The sequence below is a fragment of the Rhipicephalus microplus genome, chromosome 6, assembly GCF_043290135.1.
Source record: "Rhipicephalus microplus isolate Deutch F79 chromosome 6, USDA_Rmic, whole genome shotgun sequence".
Classification (NCBI taxonomy): Eukaryota; Metazoa; Arthropoda; class Arachnida; order Ixodida; family Ixodidae; genus Rhipicephalus; species Rhipicephalus microplus.
In genome coordinates, this window is record NC_134705.1 from 112,526,720 (window position 1) to 112,541,364 (window position 14,645).

The following is a 14,645-nucleotide window of genomic DNA, read 5'->3' on the forward strand; positions in this document are numbered from 1 at the left end:
TGAATAATTTTGCTTGTGCCTGTCCCGCAAAAAACTTCGTTGAAAGGAAATGCTGCCGTGAAGTAGTCCGTATTGGAGGGAATTTCGAAGCATTATACCCTATGGGACATCGACGGGGAATGGAAAAACCTTCGTTGTGGCGGAAATTTCGTTGAAGCGGACTTCGTTGTGCCGGGATTCGACTGTACTGTAATGTAATAAATAATGACCCAATCAAAAAATTGCTTGTTATGTTGTGTGTCGTATGCTTTCTACTGTTAACCATATGTCATTTGTAAACGTTTGACTAGTGGTTATTTTTATATTGTGGTAAGAAAAATAGAGATTGTTACCTTGATTATTTAATGACCTAATAAGCTACAGAAAAAATAACATTTTTAAAACCAGGAAAACAAACTAAGTAAGCATGCCAACTCTCATCATATTCGGATAAAAAATAGATGAGATATCCCATAGACCCATGTCCCCCCTTAACAGTGAAGCTGTTAAAGCTGGCCGTAAGACGTTCATCAACAACAAAAATAATAATATTATATAAATAAAACAAAAACCTGCTGCACTATTACTATAGCAATCCACACAGCCATTTGTCACCTGTGCTGAAAACCATTGAGTCGCGGTTAAAAGCGAACTTCGCTCCTTTTAATAGACCAAACTCGTAAATAATTGTGTGTTGTATCCAAAAGTCTGTTGTACGTGGATATGTTATAATGAGTGTCGAATGTATAGGTTTCGGACTTGTTCGTTTTTCCGGATGCACTCAACTACAGTTTACTTCAGTGGGCTCACCCATGCAGTCTGCTTGTTTTATGGAAGTGCGGACCAGTTTCCTTGTTGCAATTGAGTTGCCGCTCGACTGGTCAATCAAAATCTTATTCGGTAAATGTCAGTCTGTCGTAAGAGGAATTGACGTTGATTATGAGCGAACGACATTTCAAAAGTGTGCACTGTGACACTATGCTGCCTGGGTCAAGACTGACTTTTCTCCCTCCGCGTTTCTACTTCGTGCACTTGTTTTTGTACATCTGTTAACTAAACAGACATTAATCACAATGCATAATTTTTTATTAGTTGTATAGTTTTTTTTTTAATTTATCTTGCTGTTACCTACCAAGAATCACCTATATGTAACAACACACAGAGCTTCTAGTCACTTTATGGACAACCTAAAAAATTACTACTATTTTATGAAGTATATTTGCCTGAATAATTTGTCGGCAACAAAAAGAAGTTTGCATTAGGTGTGTAAACGGCGAAGCTGGCCGATCTTGAGGGGGCTTTTAATTGACGTGGCATTTCCTTGCCTCGACGTAGACCAGTGACGTAACCAGGGAACGGCACACTAATCCCGTGCAACCACGTACTCTGGCGTAGTGTGCTATTTTCGTGTACTATTCCCCCTACCTAGAATTTTTTTGCCATGGCACAAAGGGTGGAAAATGACCATTTCAAGGAGGTGCCCCTCTGCTGACGGGACAGTCACATTATTCATGCCGCGACCAGCGAGTCATATTCGTCAAACCATCTTACCCTCACATACTAATTTCAGTTTACCCCATGTTAAAGGTGTGATCACAAGTGCACCCAGATGTAGGTGGCTAGACAGATATACAGAGAGACCCGCTAAAATCGCCCGCAGTACACTAAGAAATGCTCCACATTTAGAAGAAAAGTGACATGAACCCTGGTGGGTCTGCATTTGGCAAAAAAATTCGAACTGAAAGGGTTACGCACAGCTGGACACGTGAGCACCCAAAACAATGATGCGCTCGCCATGCCCGCTCATTTTGCAGCTGAGGTACAAATGAACTCGTCGATCGTTCTACTAGGGCACGTCACACAATTAGCGTTCAGCGCCAACTCAGGAAGTGACCGCTGCGTCGACGGTCATCACAGAAGTGTAGCCAAAACGACTACGCCTTGGGATAACACAGCCAACGGCTTTATTTTTCATGGGCGTAACTCCAGAGACCAAATCTGAGGTTGACTGGATGACTAGACCTGTGGGACGTTTCGCTACAGCATTTAGGGGAGCAACAGCTGCCCAGCGAAAAACAATAAAGCTTGATTCTCATGTGGCGAGACTAGGCATCAGATGCACTAGGTGCATGCTCGTTAGAGACAACTGCACCACATGTTGTTCAGTATGCTTGTTTGTCATGCTGCCGATCTAGCAAAATATTTTCAAGTTTGCACTGTTTTTCTTTATAATGTTTCGATTTTCATTCAAGCAACAAGAAATGCTTCAAGAGAAAAAGAAAAAGATTGTGCTCGCTCCACGTAAACGTTGGCCTTGGATTCAATCCCAAGTTTCAACTAAAAAACTTTCCAATAGGTTTTCCAAAGGTTTTCTTCTTACTTTCTTCTTAACTATGTTAATTTTGGAAGAATGTAATTTTGCACTCCGATAAACTGCTGCAAAGAACTTGTTAATAAATAGGAAACAATTGGAACCGCTGTATTATTCGCAAGCAGCTCAGCCAGCTCAGGTAAAGCCTATTTGAACGCAAACACAAGCACACATGCCCTTTGTAACAATGCAACCACGTACCTGGGAAGTTGGAAGAGAGGGCCAAGCGGACTAGGGAGCTGACGTTGTTGGAGCCCCGTGAGAAAAGCGACCCTCCACCGGCCACGGCCGCGCTCACCGCCGGTGGAAGGAGCGCTCCAGCTGCGTTGGCCGCCGAGGATCCACCGCCTCCCGCATTGCTGCTGCCGGCGCGCCTCACGGCCGCAAACGTCTCGAGCAGCCCGGCCACGGACTCGTTTGTGTGGCCCAACGTGAGCGACAGGTTTGGCACAGACACGCTCATGCTGTTTGAGGAGCCCGTGCGGCTGGCCTCTGAGCCAGCACCGCCTCCGGAAGAAGGAGCCGCGCGGCCGAGGTGCAACAGAGAAACATCGCGGTGACGGCCACTTGTCTTCACGCTGGTAAAGGAGACCGACGACGAAATGCCAAGTAAATTACCGTACCGACACCATAAAAATTCTACCTCAATGAGTTGATGTTGTGGGAAGCTCAGAGTACATCTTCGAAGTAAGCTTGCCCATATAGCTGGCATTTTGAGAATGTCAGCACTTATTGCCAGTAAAAGCAAAGCTCACAATGTACCATGCCCCATTTGAATCAATACCTCGTTAATTCGAAGTGACTGGCGCCGCCATAAATCTTCGAATTAAGTGGGTTTTTGAATTATTGAAAGACACAAAAAGTGGAATACAAAAAACTTGAAATTATTCGAAGTAATCAGGGCTGGTTTCACGCCTGCGAAAAACGAGACATCTTCACTGCAACACAGTAAAGTAGAATCTTGACGGTACGAATTCGAAGAGAGCATGCAAAATATTCGTATCACCCCGAATTCATATGAACCAAAAGCAAGTTAAGGCCTACCATGTGGATGAACAAGAGCTTTATTGGGGTCAACTTCCACTTTTTGAAAAAAAGTCCATGATTGAACTGTCCTGCTTTCACTGCCTCTCAATAAAGTGCTGGGGTTTTTTCACTCGTGCTGCTGGCACTATCAGGCGCGTTCACCATTAAAGGGAGTGAAAGCAATAGAACATCGCCAAAACATTTCAGTTGACGAGTCGACCTTTGTTTTTTTAGAATTTATTTTTTGAGCTGGAAGTATAAAGATTGGCGTACTTCAGCTTCCACTCATTAGTATTGCTACAGCACAGTACCTAATGGCGCTTAAGGGCTGTCGTTCCGGCGGTTTTGTGGCGAAATCTCGATGGGGAATTGGCACACTGCACCTAAAGCTTTTGAATGAATCAAACTGGTGCTGACCCCTGCTTCAGATTATCCACTGATACATTGCAAGATACAGGACAGCGGAAATACTTCTGATTAAGCAAGATTTTGAAAAAACAGTTCAAATTAATGATGTCTTACTGTACATGTCAAAAAACTTCATGTTTTTATTGTCTTTAATTTTTCACACATCATAAGTCTGTGTTGACACTTGAACCTCATTATAACAATGTTACATCTTGCAAAAAAATAAGTTTGTTATATCCAAAACTTTGTTACACACTCAAACCTCGATATAACGAAATACCAGTTATAACAATGTATTTGAAAAGTTGTTTTACAGTATATTTAATGTTGGGAACAGAACATTATAACGAATTTTCAGATTTAACACACTTATTTTCATGTAAGATGCAACTTTGTTATAATGAGGCTTGAGTGTAGCCGATATTTCATTTCCGTATTCGTTATACAGTCGCATCTCGATAATTCGAACTCGAAGGGGCCCGAAAATTTGTTCAAATTAAAAGAAGTTCGAATATATGAAAGCTAAGTAATCAGAGGACTCCCCATGCAGTGGCGCATGTGCATTGAGCTAACACACGAGGGGGATGTTTCAGAAGACTTACATATATTCACAAATCATAGGACATCTATCATTAATTGAAGTGATTGGTGATGCACAATGCACACGTTTGCCTTGCAGCGAGTCAATTTCGCACACAGCTAGCAAAGCATTTCTACTTCGGCTTCAGCACCCTCCTGGCAAGAGAAGTTGCGTGCGAAAATGTCCAGCGCGGACACTTTCTAAAGACGGCGATAAGAACGACTGCTGCGTAGCAGAGCCTCCCGCTCTGCGCTGCGCATCCGCAGCACGGCCAGCACGTGATGAGAAAGGAGGGGCGTCTCCATGCGGAGAGAAGGAGATCGGCGTTTGAAATAAACTAACACTCCACGCAGGTCTTTTTTTTTCTCTCTCTTTGCGCACAGCGTTGGAAGGAGAAGGGTCTTTACGTGGCAGGGGAAGAAAAGGGAAAAACGTGGCAAAAGTGCATCGCAGATCCGCATTTAAGGGGGGACATGGGTCTTTAAAATTTTTTTTCTGTTTTTGGCTCAATCTCGACCAAACCTCACCATCTTGAACAGTTTTTCATGCTGATTTCAAATATGTAATTGTTTCTGAAATAGCTTCAGTGGATAAAAAGATATTAACATCTGTAATTTAATTAATTATGCACTTCATTGGGGGCTTTTTGGCAACTTAATCAAGCCAGATCCAAAAAATAAATGCATAGCCCCAATGCTGAGGGCTTTCTGTATGGGGTGATGCTATTTTTATTAATTTTTAGGCATTATATAGATAAGAAAACAGACCAGCACTTACAATGAATATTCTGTTCAATTTTCGCTCATTACTATCCATAATTGTACAGTATGCTTCTAGAGTAATCAAAATAGCATCACCCCATAGGTAATGTTACTACAAATAAAATGATACCGAGTTTGTCATTCTCAATCAACAGTAACATATAAGAAAAACCTCTAAAAACTTCGAACTGAGACATTTAAAGTTTCTAATAACTAACTTTTGCTAAAGTGAAGCTAGAGCAATAAAAATGGCACCGTTGTATAGCTCTACATTATGTGAGTATGGCTGTACCAAATGTGTCAATGCACCTTCCCAAAATATTTGCCACAGCTCATTTAAAAACTGTGTACTGGCCGTTGAATCAGTATAAGAAACCCAGTCTACAACTTTGTGGCTGTTCTAGTGCACTGAAAACCAAAGGAAGACACATGTTATATATAAAAACATCGCCCTTTTATACATAAAACACTATTTCAAGTAAAACACACATTTTTGTCCCAGACATCCTTCATCAATGCGCTGCCTCGGCCATCTCCGGCGTTCTCGGCGACGCGCAGGCCGCTCCCTTCTGACGCGCATTCCACGCTCGCTTTCGTTTCCTGCCGAAAGCTTGACGAGTGTTGTTCTTCAGGCGAGCTTCCCAAGCCATGCCGGCGAAATGCAGAAAGACGTATACGTCGGCGACGTCGGTACACGAGCGGGTAGCAGACGAGATAACACGCACGAGAGCAGGCGCCGACGGAGCAAAACCAACCAAAAAAAAAAAGCGAGCAACCGTGGCCTCCCCGCCTCGCCAGCCAATGGTAAGCACGAGACGGGGGGGGGGGCTCGCCGGCGCGCGCGCGCTCTAGCCAATCAGCGGTTTGGCAGACGGCTTCGCAAAACGGGGGAGGGCAGTCGTTGTGTTGGAGCTACGCCATTTTGAGAGCCCTCAAAACGCGCACAAAGGAACCAGCTTCAAAACAAGCCCAAGATGGCGCCGATCCGCCGGCTGCTTCGCTGGCGGCGCGCGTGGGAAGTTCGAACAAATTTTCTGTTTTGCGGGTTGTTTTGCGACTCCCGTGATGGTTTGAAAATAGATTTTAACCTATTTTTTTATTGAATTTAGCGTTAATAAATTGAGGAGAGGTGCTTATAGGTTCAAAGATTCGAAAAATGCATTTTTCTCAAAATCGATTTTTTGGCCATTTTTTACTTTTCTAAGACCCGCGTCCCCCCTTAAGAGAGCGAAAATTCTACCACAGCCTTTTTTTCCTTTTATTTTCCTTTTTCGCGCAGCATTGAAGCGTCGGAGGTGCCACCGCGGAATCGGGCAGGGTGCTGAGAGCATTTTCCGAGCGCAGTATATTCGAATTAGTCGTCCGAAGTGCTTGCGCGTTTGAATTACCGGGCGTTCTCGTCCATTGAAATACACATAGCTTTGACGGGATCTCATCTTGAGTTCGAATTGACCAAAAGTTCGAATTAGGCGTGTACGAATTAATGAGATTCGACTGTACTGAGGTCCGATTGTACTACATCACAGACACGCGCAAGTGTAGGATGCTTGATTGATTGATTGATTGATTTGTGGGGTTTAACGTCCCAAAATCACCTTATGATTATGAGAGACGCCGTAGTGGAGGGCTCCGGAAATTTTGACCACCTGGGGTTCTTTAACGTGCACCCAAATCTGAGCACACGGGCCTACGACATTTCCGCCTCCATCGGAAATGCAGCCGCCGCAGCCGGGATTTGAACCCGCGACCTGCGGGTCAGCAGCCGAGTACCTTAGCTACTAGACCACCGCGGCGGGGCCGAGTGTAGGATGCATCGTCAAGCCACTATTTAGTGGCTGTTTTCAACTCCTCATCTACGTACTCATGTATGCATGTCCGGAATAAAGACTTGCACTCTAAAACTAAGTTAAGATTTTTTTTTTCTGCCACATATACAACCCAATTTATCAGGGATGGCATAGCAGTGAACTCTTAATGATAGCAGTTGGCAGGGTTTTACATACCAAAACGTGTGCATTTTATGCTAAAAATGCATGCGCTTCAACTACTGAAGGGCTTGAACTACTGGTGGGGGGAAGCTGAGCCTTCGTCAGGTGCATTGAAACACCTTTAGTCTTAGTTTTCCTGCTGTGTGCAGTGTATACTGTGAACCAAAAGACAAGCTTTTTCTATTTCTGTTTCCAGAACAATGGTATAAGGCAAGCCATTATAAGGGAAGTCTGAATAAATTTCAACGACTTGGGGTTCTCGCATGGCACAACTAGAAGGGGTGCACAAACCTGTGGCCCGTTGATGTCGCTGTTGAAGTTACGCCAGCCGTTGAAGCGGGCGGCTGAGCCGTCGAGTCCTCAGTCTCGGGGTCTTCCATCGTAGGTGACAGGCTGTTGAGTGGCGCCTGCAGCACCCTGGCTTGACTTGAAGTGGCCGGTACGACCGGCAGATCGGGAAGGTCTTGCTCTGAGCCCGTCGTGGCCAGCGCAGCTTCGGCGCGGGCGCGGATGAGCATGTTCTCGGCCATGGCCTCAGCGGCTGCCTGCAATGAAAATGGGGCCGAATCGATCGGAAAGTCAACATACGCGGTTGGCCTGGAAAGTCTTGATGTACGTTGAAGCACACAACAAAGCAAAATGCTCAACAAAAATACGACACGCGCTGCTGCTACCAAAAGCTCAAGCGGATTTCAAGATCTTGAAATGCACAGAGGTATCTGAAAAGCCTATTTCAAATTTTCAATGCAAGAAATCTTGTAAACTAAACACATTCCCATTTCTTCTTTCACGTTTACAACCTGTAATCTTTAAGTTCAAATAATTGCACTACCCTTTGCTGCTTGCTAGTTGACAGCCCGGTTGTGCACAGGACCGGTGTTGTAATATGAATCTGCACAGACCTGGATGCCACATATTTGACAACCAATTTTTCACACTGCATGGTTACCATGTTAGTTATACAGTGAAACCTCGTTAAACCGTACCCACGTAAACAGTGGTTTCGTTTTAAAAGTAGTGAAGTCAAATCCCCGACTCGGCGGCCATTGAACATAATGCATTTTGTATGTGTCGGTTAATAAGTAGTTTTTCCAATTTTCGTTGTGCACTCGCCGCGGCATGTCGTCCGCCACTGGGCGTCCCAACAGAACAGCAAGCCCCAGAGAACAAAACACGCCTTGCTTGTTTGTGTTGATGATGATGGCGGCTGTGTTGGTGAGCGCCATCTCTTGGATTTTTTTTGCAACAAGAAGCACTCGGCCGGCTAGGCTTCTGATGTCCACGCGATGGCGCTTTGCACAAACACGCAAACACGGTGTGCGCTTGCTTTGCTTTTGTTCCTTTGGCGCCGTGCATAGGTGTTCTCTGGTTGATCCGTGCTGTACAGTTCTCGCGTCGTTTTTCACGTGTTGTGTAAGTGTGCTTGTGCTGCTTCGTACTTGCGTCATGCCGAAGCTGGGACAAAAGCATCGAATGCTGAAAATAGAGAAGAAATTACACATAATTCCTGCTATTGAAAGTGGCACGAAAAAAATCGGTGCTGGCACGCGGAAAGGACCTGCCGTTAACCACGGTGTGTGGAATTGGGAATTCCAGAGAGAAGTTGCTCGGCAGTGCTGCTGCAACTGCAAAAAGGTGCCGGCTACGCGGTTCAGTGTTTTCGGATGTAGAGGAGGCGCTGGTGAAGTGGCTAAAAGCTGCACGGTCAAAAAATCTGCCTATCAGCGGACCCCTGCTCATAGAAAAGGCCCTGGTTTTTGCCTCGCAGCTCAACCATGACAACTTCATGTGCAGCAATGGCTGGCTGGCCAGATTTAACGCGAGGCGCGGAATTACCACGAGGACTGTTTCGGGAGAAGGCGCTGCTACTGACGTGGATGGCGCGGAGCAGTGGCAAAATGGTCAGCTGAAGAACATCTTGGAAGACTACGCCACCTGATGACATCTTTAATGTGGATGAATCGGCGCTATTATTTAAGCTGCTACCAGACAAAACGCTCGCGTCCAAAGGCGGGACGTGCACCGGCAGCAAGCATGCAAAAGACAGAATATCAGTGGCGTTTTGCATAAACATGACTGGAACGAACAAAACTCCACTCCTCGTGATTGGAAAGCGGAGAAGAGGGGCTGGCGGAAAAGCTGGCTCACAGCATAAGTGAGTTTGAGGCCGCTGTCGTTGCTGCTAGGCCGCCGCGTCGTCAAATGAAGACTACAGACTGTCATGTGGAGTTAATAAATTACTGCACGTTTTTTGTTCTTTCATCGCACTCCCTGAAGGTTTCTTTTTTTTTTTGACAGGTGAGCGAGTGACCTGACGCTATTTCGGTTAAGCAGTACTACCGTTTAGTACGTACTTTTTCCGAGCTGCGGCCAACTACGGTTCAATGAGGTTTCACTGTAGTGAATCTGTGCCTGTGACAACCTCACAATTTCATCTTCATGCAAGGCTTTGCAATGCAACCCCATATATTTTCAATTTCAATAACACTTGAAAATCTCAAATATCATGAGTCAAGGAGGATAAACCTAACATTTCTATTGCAACACTACCTGACAACATTATTTCAAGCAACAAATAGGCACACAAAAGTCACTAACATAATGCTTGGGTGGTGCCTAACAGACCAGCAAGGTCACATCGTCTTTGTACATTTACGATTGCTTTGAACATACACAAACGATAAAAACATAGCTTTTAAATGTGTGTCATTCAGAGGAAACTGTCACTGGGGCAGAGATCATGGGGTCCAAGCTCTCAATAAAGGTGACAGGTTTTCGAGGCCAGAGCCACAAAATCATGGAGGCTACCTATTTGCCTAGTGCAAGCAGCAACCGGATACCAGTATGGAAGCCGGAATCATGAGACTGCCACCAATCTGACACTGCCTAATGGCCAGCTTGCAAAGGAATACTCACCTTGACTGTGGTCAGGTTCTCAGCTGACACTGCCGTCTGCTGTTCCATCGGAGCCGCGGAGGAATCTGGGACTAGACTGGATGCCGACGAGCTCTTGCGGCTTGTCAGGCAGCAGCTCGCGGCAGGCAGGCTCCCCCTGGCAGCCACGCTGTCCGTGGTGACCGTCTTGGCTGGTCTGCCCGAAGCCGAGGACGCACGTGAGGCAGCAGCCGCGTCCGGGTCGTAGCCTGGTGCTAGCCGCAGGTCGTACTTGCCCTCGGCGCCCATGCGGTACGAGTTGGAGCCACCGTGGTCCCAGGTTACATCGATCCATCCTTCAGTATTGAGAACAAGACGACATGCTCACAGACTCCGACCCATTTCCTTTCTTTTACATGGCGTCAAGCTGATGCACAAACAAACAGCAAGACATTTGTGGCATAATGACACGGGGTAAATGCAGAAAGGGACAGCGACAAGCGCGAAAAGAGGGGACTGAAGAGCTATAAATACAGTTTAACCCTGTTATAAAGAGAGATGTTAATTTTATATTGATTCTAGAATATTATGTTGTGTTTTCGTATTCCACTCCTATGCTCTCCCTGGGTAAAGACTGACAGTATCTGTAAAAATAAAGAAAAATGAAAACATGCACCAGGAAGCAGTTATAGTCTCTTACATGGGGTGCCACTTATAAGTAGGGTACCAGGTTCTCACATTCTGATCAACCCCTACGTTTATGTAGGCAGACTGGCATCTTTTAAGCCCACTTGTCTTTTACATCGTTGCCGCTTATAAAGGGGCCCGACTGTACAACTTAGTAGGGGTGGCAAATCGGGCTAGCTCCACTGCATGATTTTGTCACTCATCACCAGTGTCCACTTCAGTTTTTGCAATTTTTTTTTTTTCTTCGCAATCATACTAAATCTGACGCAGTACCAACGGCAAAACCGCTGCCCAAGACATTTCTGGCGACAAAAATCTTGCTATTACATGTGCAAGACAACAGCGATCATCTCACACTGCTGTAGTCATCGAATTCGACAAAATTTGTGTTTTACATGCCAAAACAATTACGTTACTACAAGACACCCCTCAGTGAAAGAATCTGGATAACCTCGCATTTTGCCCCCGCCATTATTCGACCACCGTGGCCAAAACTTTAGCCGCAGGGATCAGCAGCTAAACATCTTTGTAAGGTTTGTTGAGAATCACAGCTGTAGCATGATTATCAAAAAACTGAAGTGCTCTTATAAAAATTTAAATATGAGAGAATTGACAGAAATGCCAATACACTTAATAAACCCCTATAGAAAGACATCCCCAAGGGAGCAATTCTTGAATTTTGTATGAGATGTCTCTTATGAGCAGGGTACCACGTGTGCATTTCCTTATCAACCCACATTTCACTGTAGGCACACTGGTGTTTCCTATACTGACTCGTCTCTTACATCAGTGTGTCTTGCAAAGAGATTCGACTGTACGGGACATTACTGCCAGCTTTGAAAACCATTTCGGTAAAGCAAACTTGTACTGGCCGAGGAGCCTGTGGGCCACTTCACTAGGGCACCCAGCAAGAAAACGCCGAGCACCAACTCTCTTAAATGGCCAGCTTGTCGGGAACCATCACTGAGCCGCTGCTAAAACAGCAGCGTCGCAGGACAGTAAAACCGACAGCATGATCTCCCATGAGCGTAACTCCAAACACCCATGATGGAAAGCTTGGATGACTTACTCATGGGCACCATGTTTCATACAAGTTGTTTCTGCTCTCAATTTTGGTCTATTGTTTTTATGCCTGTGTCACACGATTCAGCCACCCGGACAAAGTTTAAGTACTTCCAGAACACCCAACCATCTTTAACTGGTGGCTGCGTTTATACTAGAGAACCTTGTCAATCAAAATGAAAATATTACGCGTATCTTAGGTGCAACATCAATACGTAAGCAATGGGTAGAGTTCCTTTACTAGAAAATACATAGATGTGCAATTCTAAAGACCCTAATGTTTCTTACGTTGCGCTGAAAACGCGAAACTATGCACAGAAAAAGCGGGCATTTCTTACGCTGCACAGAAAATGCACTGAAAAAGCACTCTGCGGACCATATGCTGCCACCTGGCAGTGGCCCTGGGTTCTGCACAAGCTCATGTTTCCCGATGGCAATGCCAGATGGCGACCATATCTCATGCAGCACCTCCTCCATTTTATCAATGCCAGCCAGTTGATTCACCATAGAGAAGGCACTGTTCGAGACAAGGCAAAACATAAATGGCCGCCTGGCCAGCATAAGTCTTGATGACACTTGCCGTGGAGCACACATTTATGCAGCCAATTTTTACTTGTTATGGGGGGATGTAAAGAGAACTTCATCTTTCATTAGACAAATCTCATAGCAGTAGCTGGCACTGAATAATGTGTGATCACTGTTACCATCGACATAAAACATTCAGCGGGTTGCCAAAGTATGTGCGGGACAGTACCAGTTAGTTGAGATAAGGACACTGCTTACGAGTGCAGACAGTCAACGTAAAACAAGATTTACCGTTATCTCCCCACTATGTGGCAACAGTTACCAGTAGAAGTTCCATTTAACAAATTTACGTTTACTGAGAGTCTACTGTAGTTACACTTGTCTGGCACTAGCCAACACTAGCTGACATCAGCTCTTGTGTCGTCCGCACAAGCCAACATCATCCAGTGCTTATAAGAGCAGCTAGTATGCGAGCAAATATGGCATACCCGGATACCAAAGTCGCCATTCATTTGCAAATTGTGGGGAGTGCTGCAAATGTCACTAGGATACACTCTAGCAAATAAGTTTTCTATGACAGCTCAGTCCTGTTGTCTTGTTATAATGAAATTGACAAGGAAACCCTCTGCCACTAAAGCGCGCCGCAGATCGCCAAGTTCAAAGCCATGACAATTGCCGGCAACACACCATTGTGGAGCTCTCCGGTGACAGTGCCCTCGCCAGCAGGGTTGCCATCCTGGTCACGCCACTTCCAGTCGGGACCCCGCACCACTCGGGCCCCGCTCACCATCACCTTTAGCATTTGCTTGATTTGGCGGCGCTGACGACGCACATTCGCCTCGGCCTCCTTAGCTGCTTTGCCTGCAGCCACAGTGAGTGACCAGGAAATCTAAGTCACTATGTGTCCTTACTTACCAGGGTTTGGGAACATAGGTTATAGGCACGATGGATCCTATGGTGAATAATTGCATGTTAAGGTTCATTTGGCCTAATGTAACAGACGACCAATCCCTCCCGTGACACCAGCTTTCCATTTTCACTGCAGTGCCCAGAGGGTGCGACCTACTTCCAACTTCATGGATAGATGTGCTCACGCATGGTAACGAGGTGATTTGTAGTAGCGATGGCCTACTGCTGGTAACATGTAACGGCCTTAACGAGTATCAACTCAGTTGGTTATTTCTTTGGGTTTGGGTGTCAGTATCAGGAAACGGTCATCTGTTGTTCGTGTCATAAATAACCGATTCCCAATTAGGCGCTTTATGAATTGCAATTTGCCTAAATCCATTTCATATGCCATGACAATCCTACGAACGCTAGTCACTCTCATTTGCTCTATTTTTAGTGTTGCCCTCTCGTTGGCTCTTGAAGTTATGCCTACAATTTTTTTCATTTCACTGCTCGTTATGCAGTCATTAGCCCTCTCCAAGATTGTGCTGGTCTAAATATCAACCCGAAAAAATTCAAAAACATGTCACAGCCACTGACCGAGGTCGTCGCAGATGCCAGTTACTGTGCCGTAGATCTCGAATCCTGACAGGGACAAGTAGTGGGTCTGGCCAGAGGCGTTCTTGCCCGTCTGCTGGATGCGCACATGGCGCCATCCCTGGGTCTCCTCGGCCGTGCCAGGCAGGGCCCACGAGGCAGTCGAACCCGGCTCATTCAGGGAGCAGTCATCCGTGTGGCTCCACAGAGTTGTCCACGTGGAGCCATCCTTGGAGACCTGGAACAGCCAGTTGCGAAGTGCCGACCTGCAAAACCATTTGAGCCCAGTCAGGGTCGGACCCATCAATGCAGCCTAACGGACAAGGCATTGTACATCCAGTGACTCAGTTTTCTCAAACACATAAACCAAAATAGACAAGTGCCGTGCAGAAACTATTAAAAAGGGAGACAATCTTCTTATTGTGCTTCGACTGTCATTGAAACTCCTCACTTTCTATTTTTTTTTAACCCTGGCAGACACCACAGACTATGGGCATTGAGCGATCAAACTTTAGTTGAGTGCCGATTCCTAAAGCTTTCAGTGAAAAGTGCACTTGCCTGCCATAGCCCCTGGCATGCCTCAATGTGTAACAGTTGGGTATGATCCAGACACCCAGGTCGATAGAGAACCAGGCGCGCCTATGGAGAGAAAAGAGAAGCACAGCAAAACAATCTTCAGCGTATGATCAAAAACAATCGTACGCAAGATGAATCACTCATGTAACACGCATGTCCCATGATCAACGTGCATCTCCATGTTCACAAATAAAACTTTTCTAATGAGATGCAGAGCATAAGAAGAAAGGATGGGTGAGCAGCACTGTCTGAAGAATGCATTATCACTCAAGGGCATGTCACAGCCAATCTTGTGACTAACAATACTGAACACCAGCTTTTAC

The 14,645-nt window shown here is 45.6% G+C and overlaps 1 protein-coding gene across 1 annotated transcript in view; it reads right to left on the reverse strand.

The window, feature by feature from the left end:
• The window catches only part of Ufd4 (ubiquitin fusion-degradation 4-like), a 163,437-nt gene that overhangs the window by 43,854 nt on the left and 104,938 nt on the right, over positions 1 to 14,645 (reverse strand). The window contains exons 21-26 of the mRNA XM_037418885.2: positions 14,305 to 14,385; positions 13,750 to 14,012; positions 12,949 to 13,122; positions 10,030 to 10,343; positions 7,405 to 7,658; positions 2,552 to 2,928 (exon numbers count right to left, since the gene is read on the reverse strand). Of these exons, the coding sequence (XP_037274782.2) occupies positions 2,552 to 2,928; positions 7,405 to 7,658; positions 10,030 to 10,343; positions 12,949 to 13,122; positions 13,750 to 14,012; positions 14,305 to 14,385 (1,463 nt within the window). The remainder of the gene's footprint in view (positions 1 to 2,551; positions 2,929 to 7,404; positions 7,659 to 10,029; positions 10,344 to 12,948; positions 13,123 to 13,749; positions 14,013 to 14,304; positions 14,386 to 14,645) is intronic.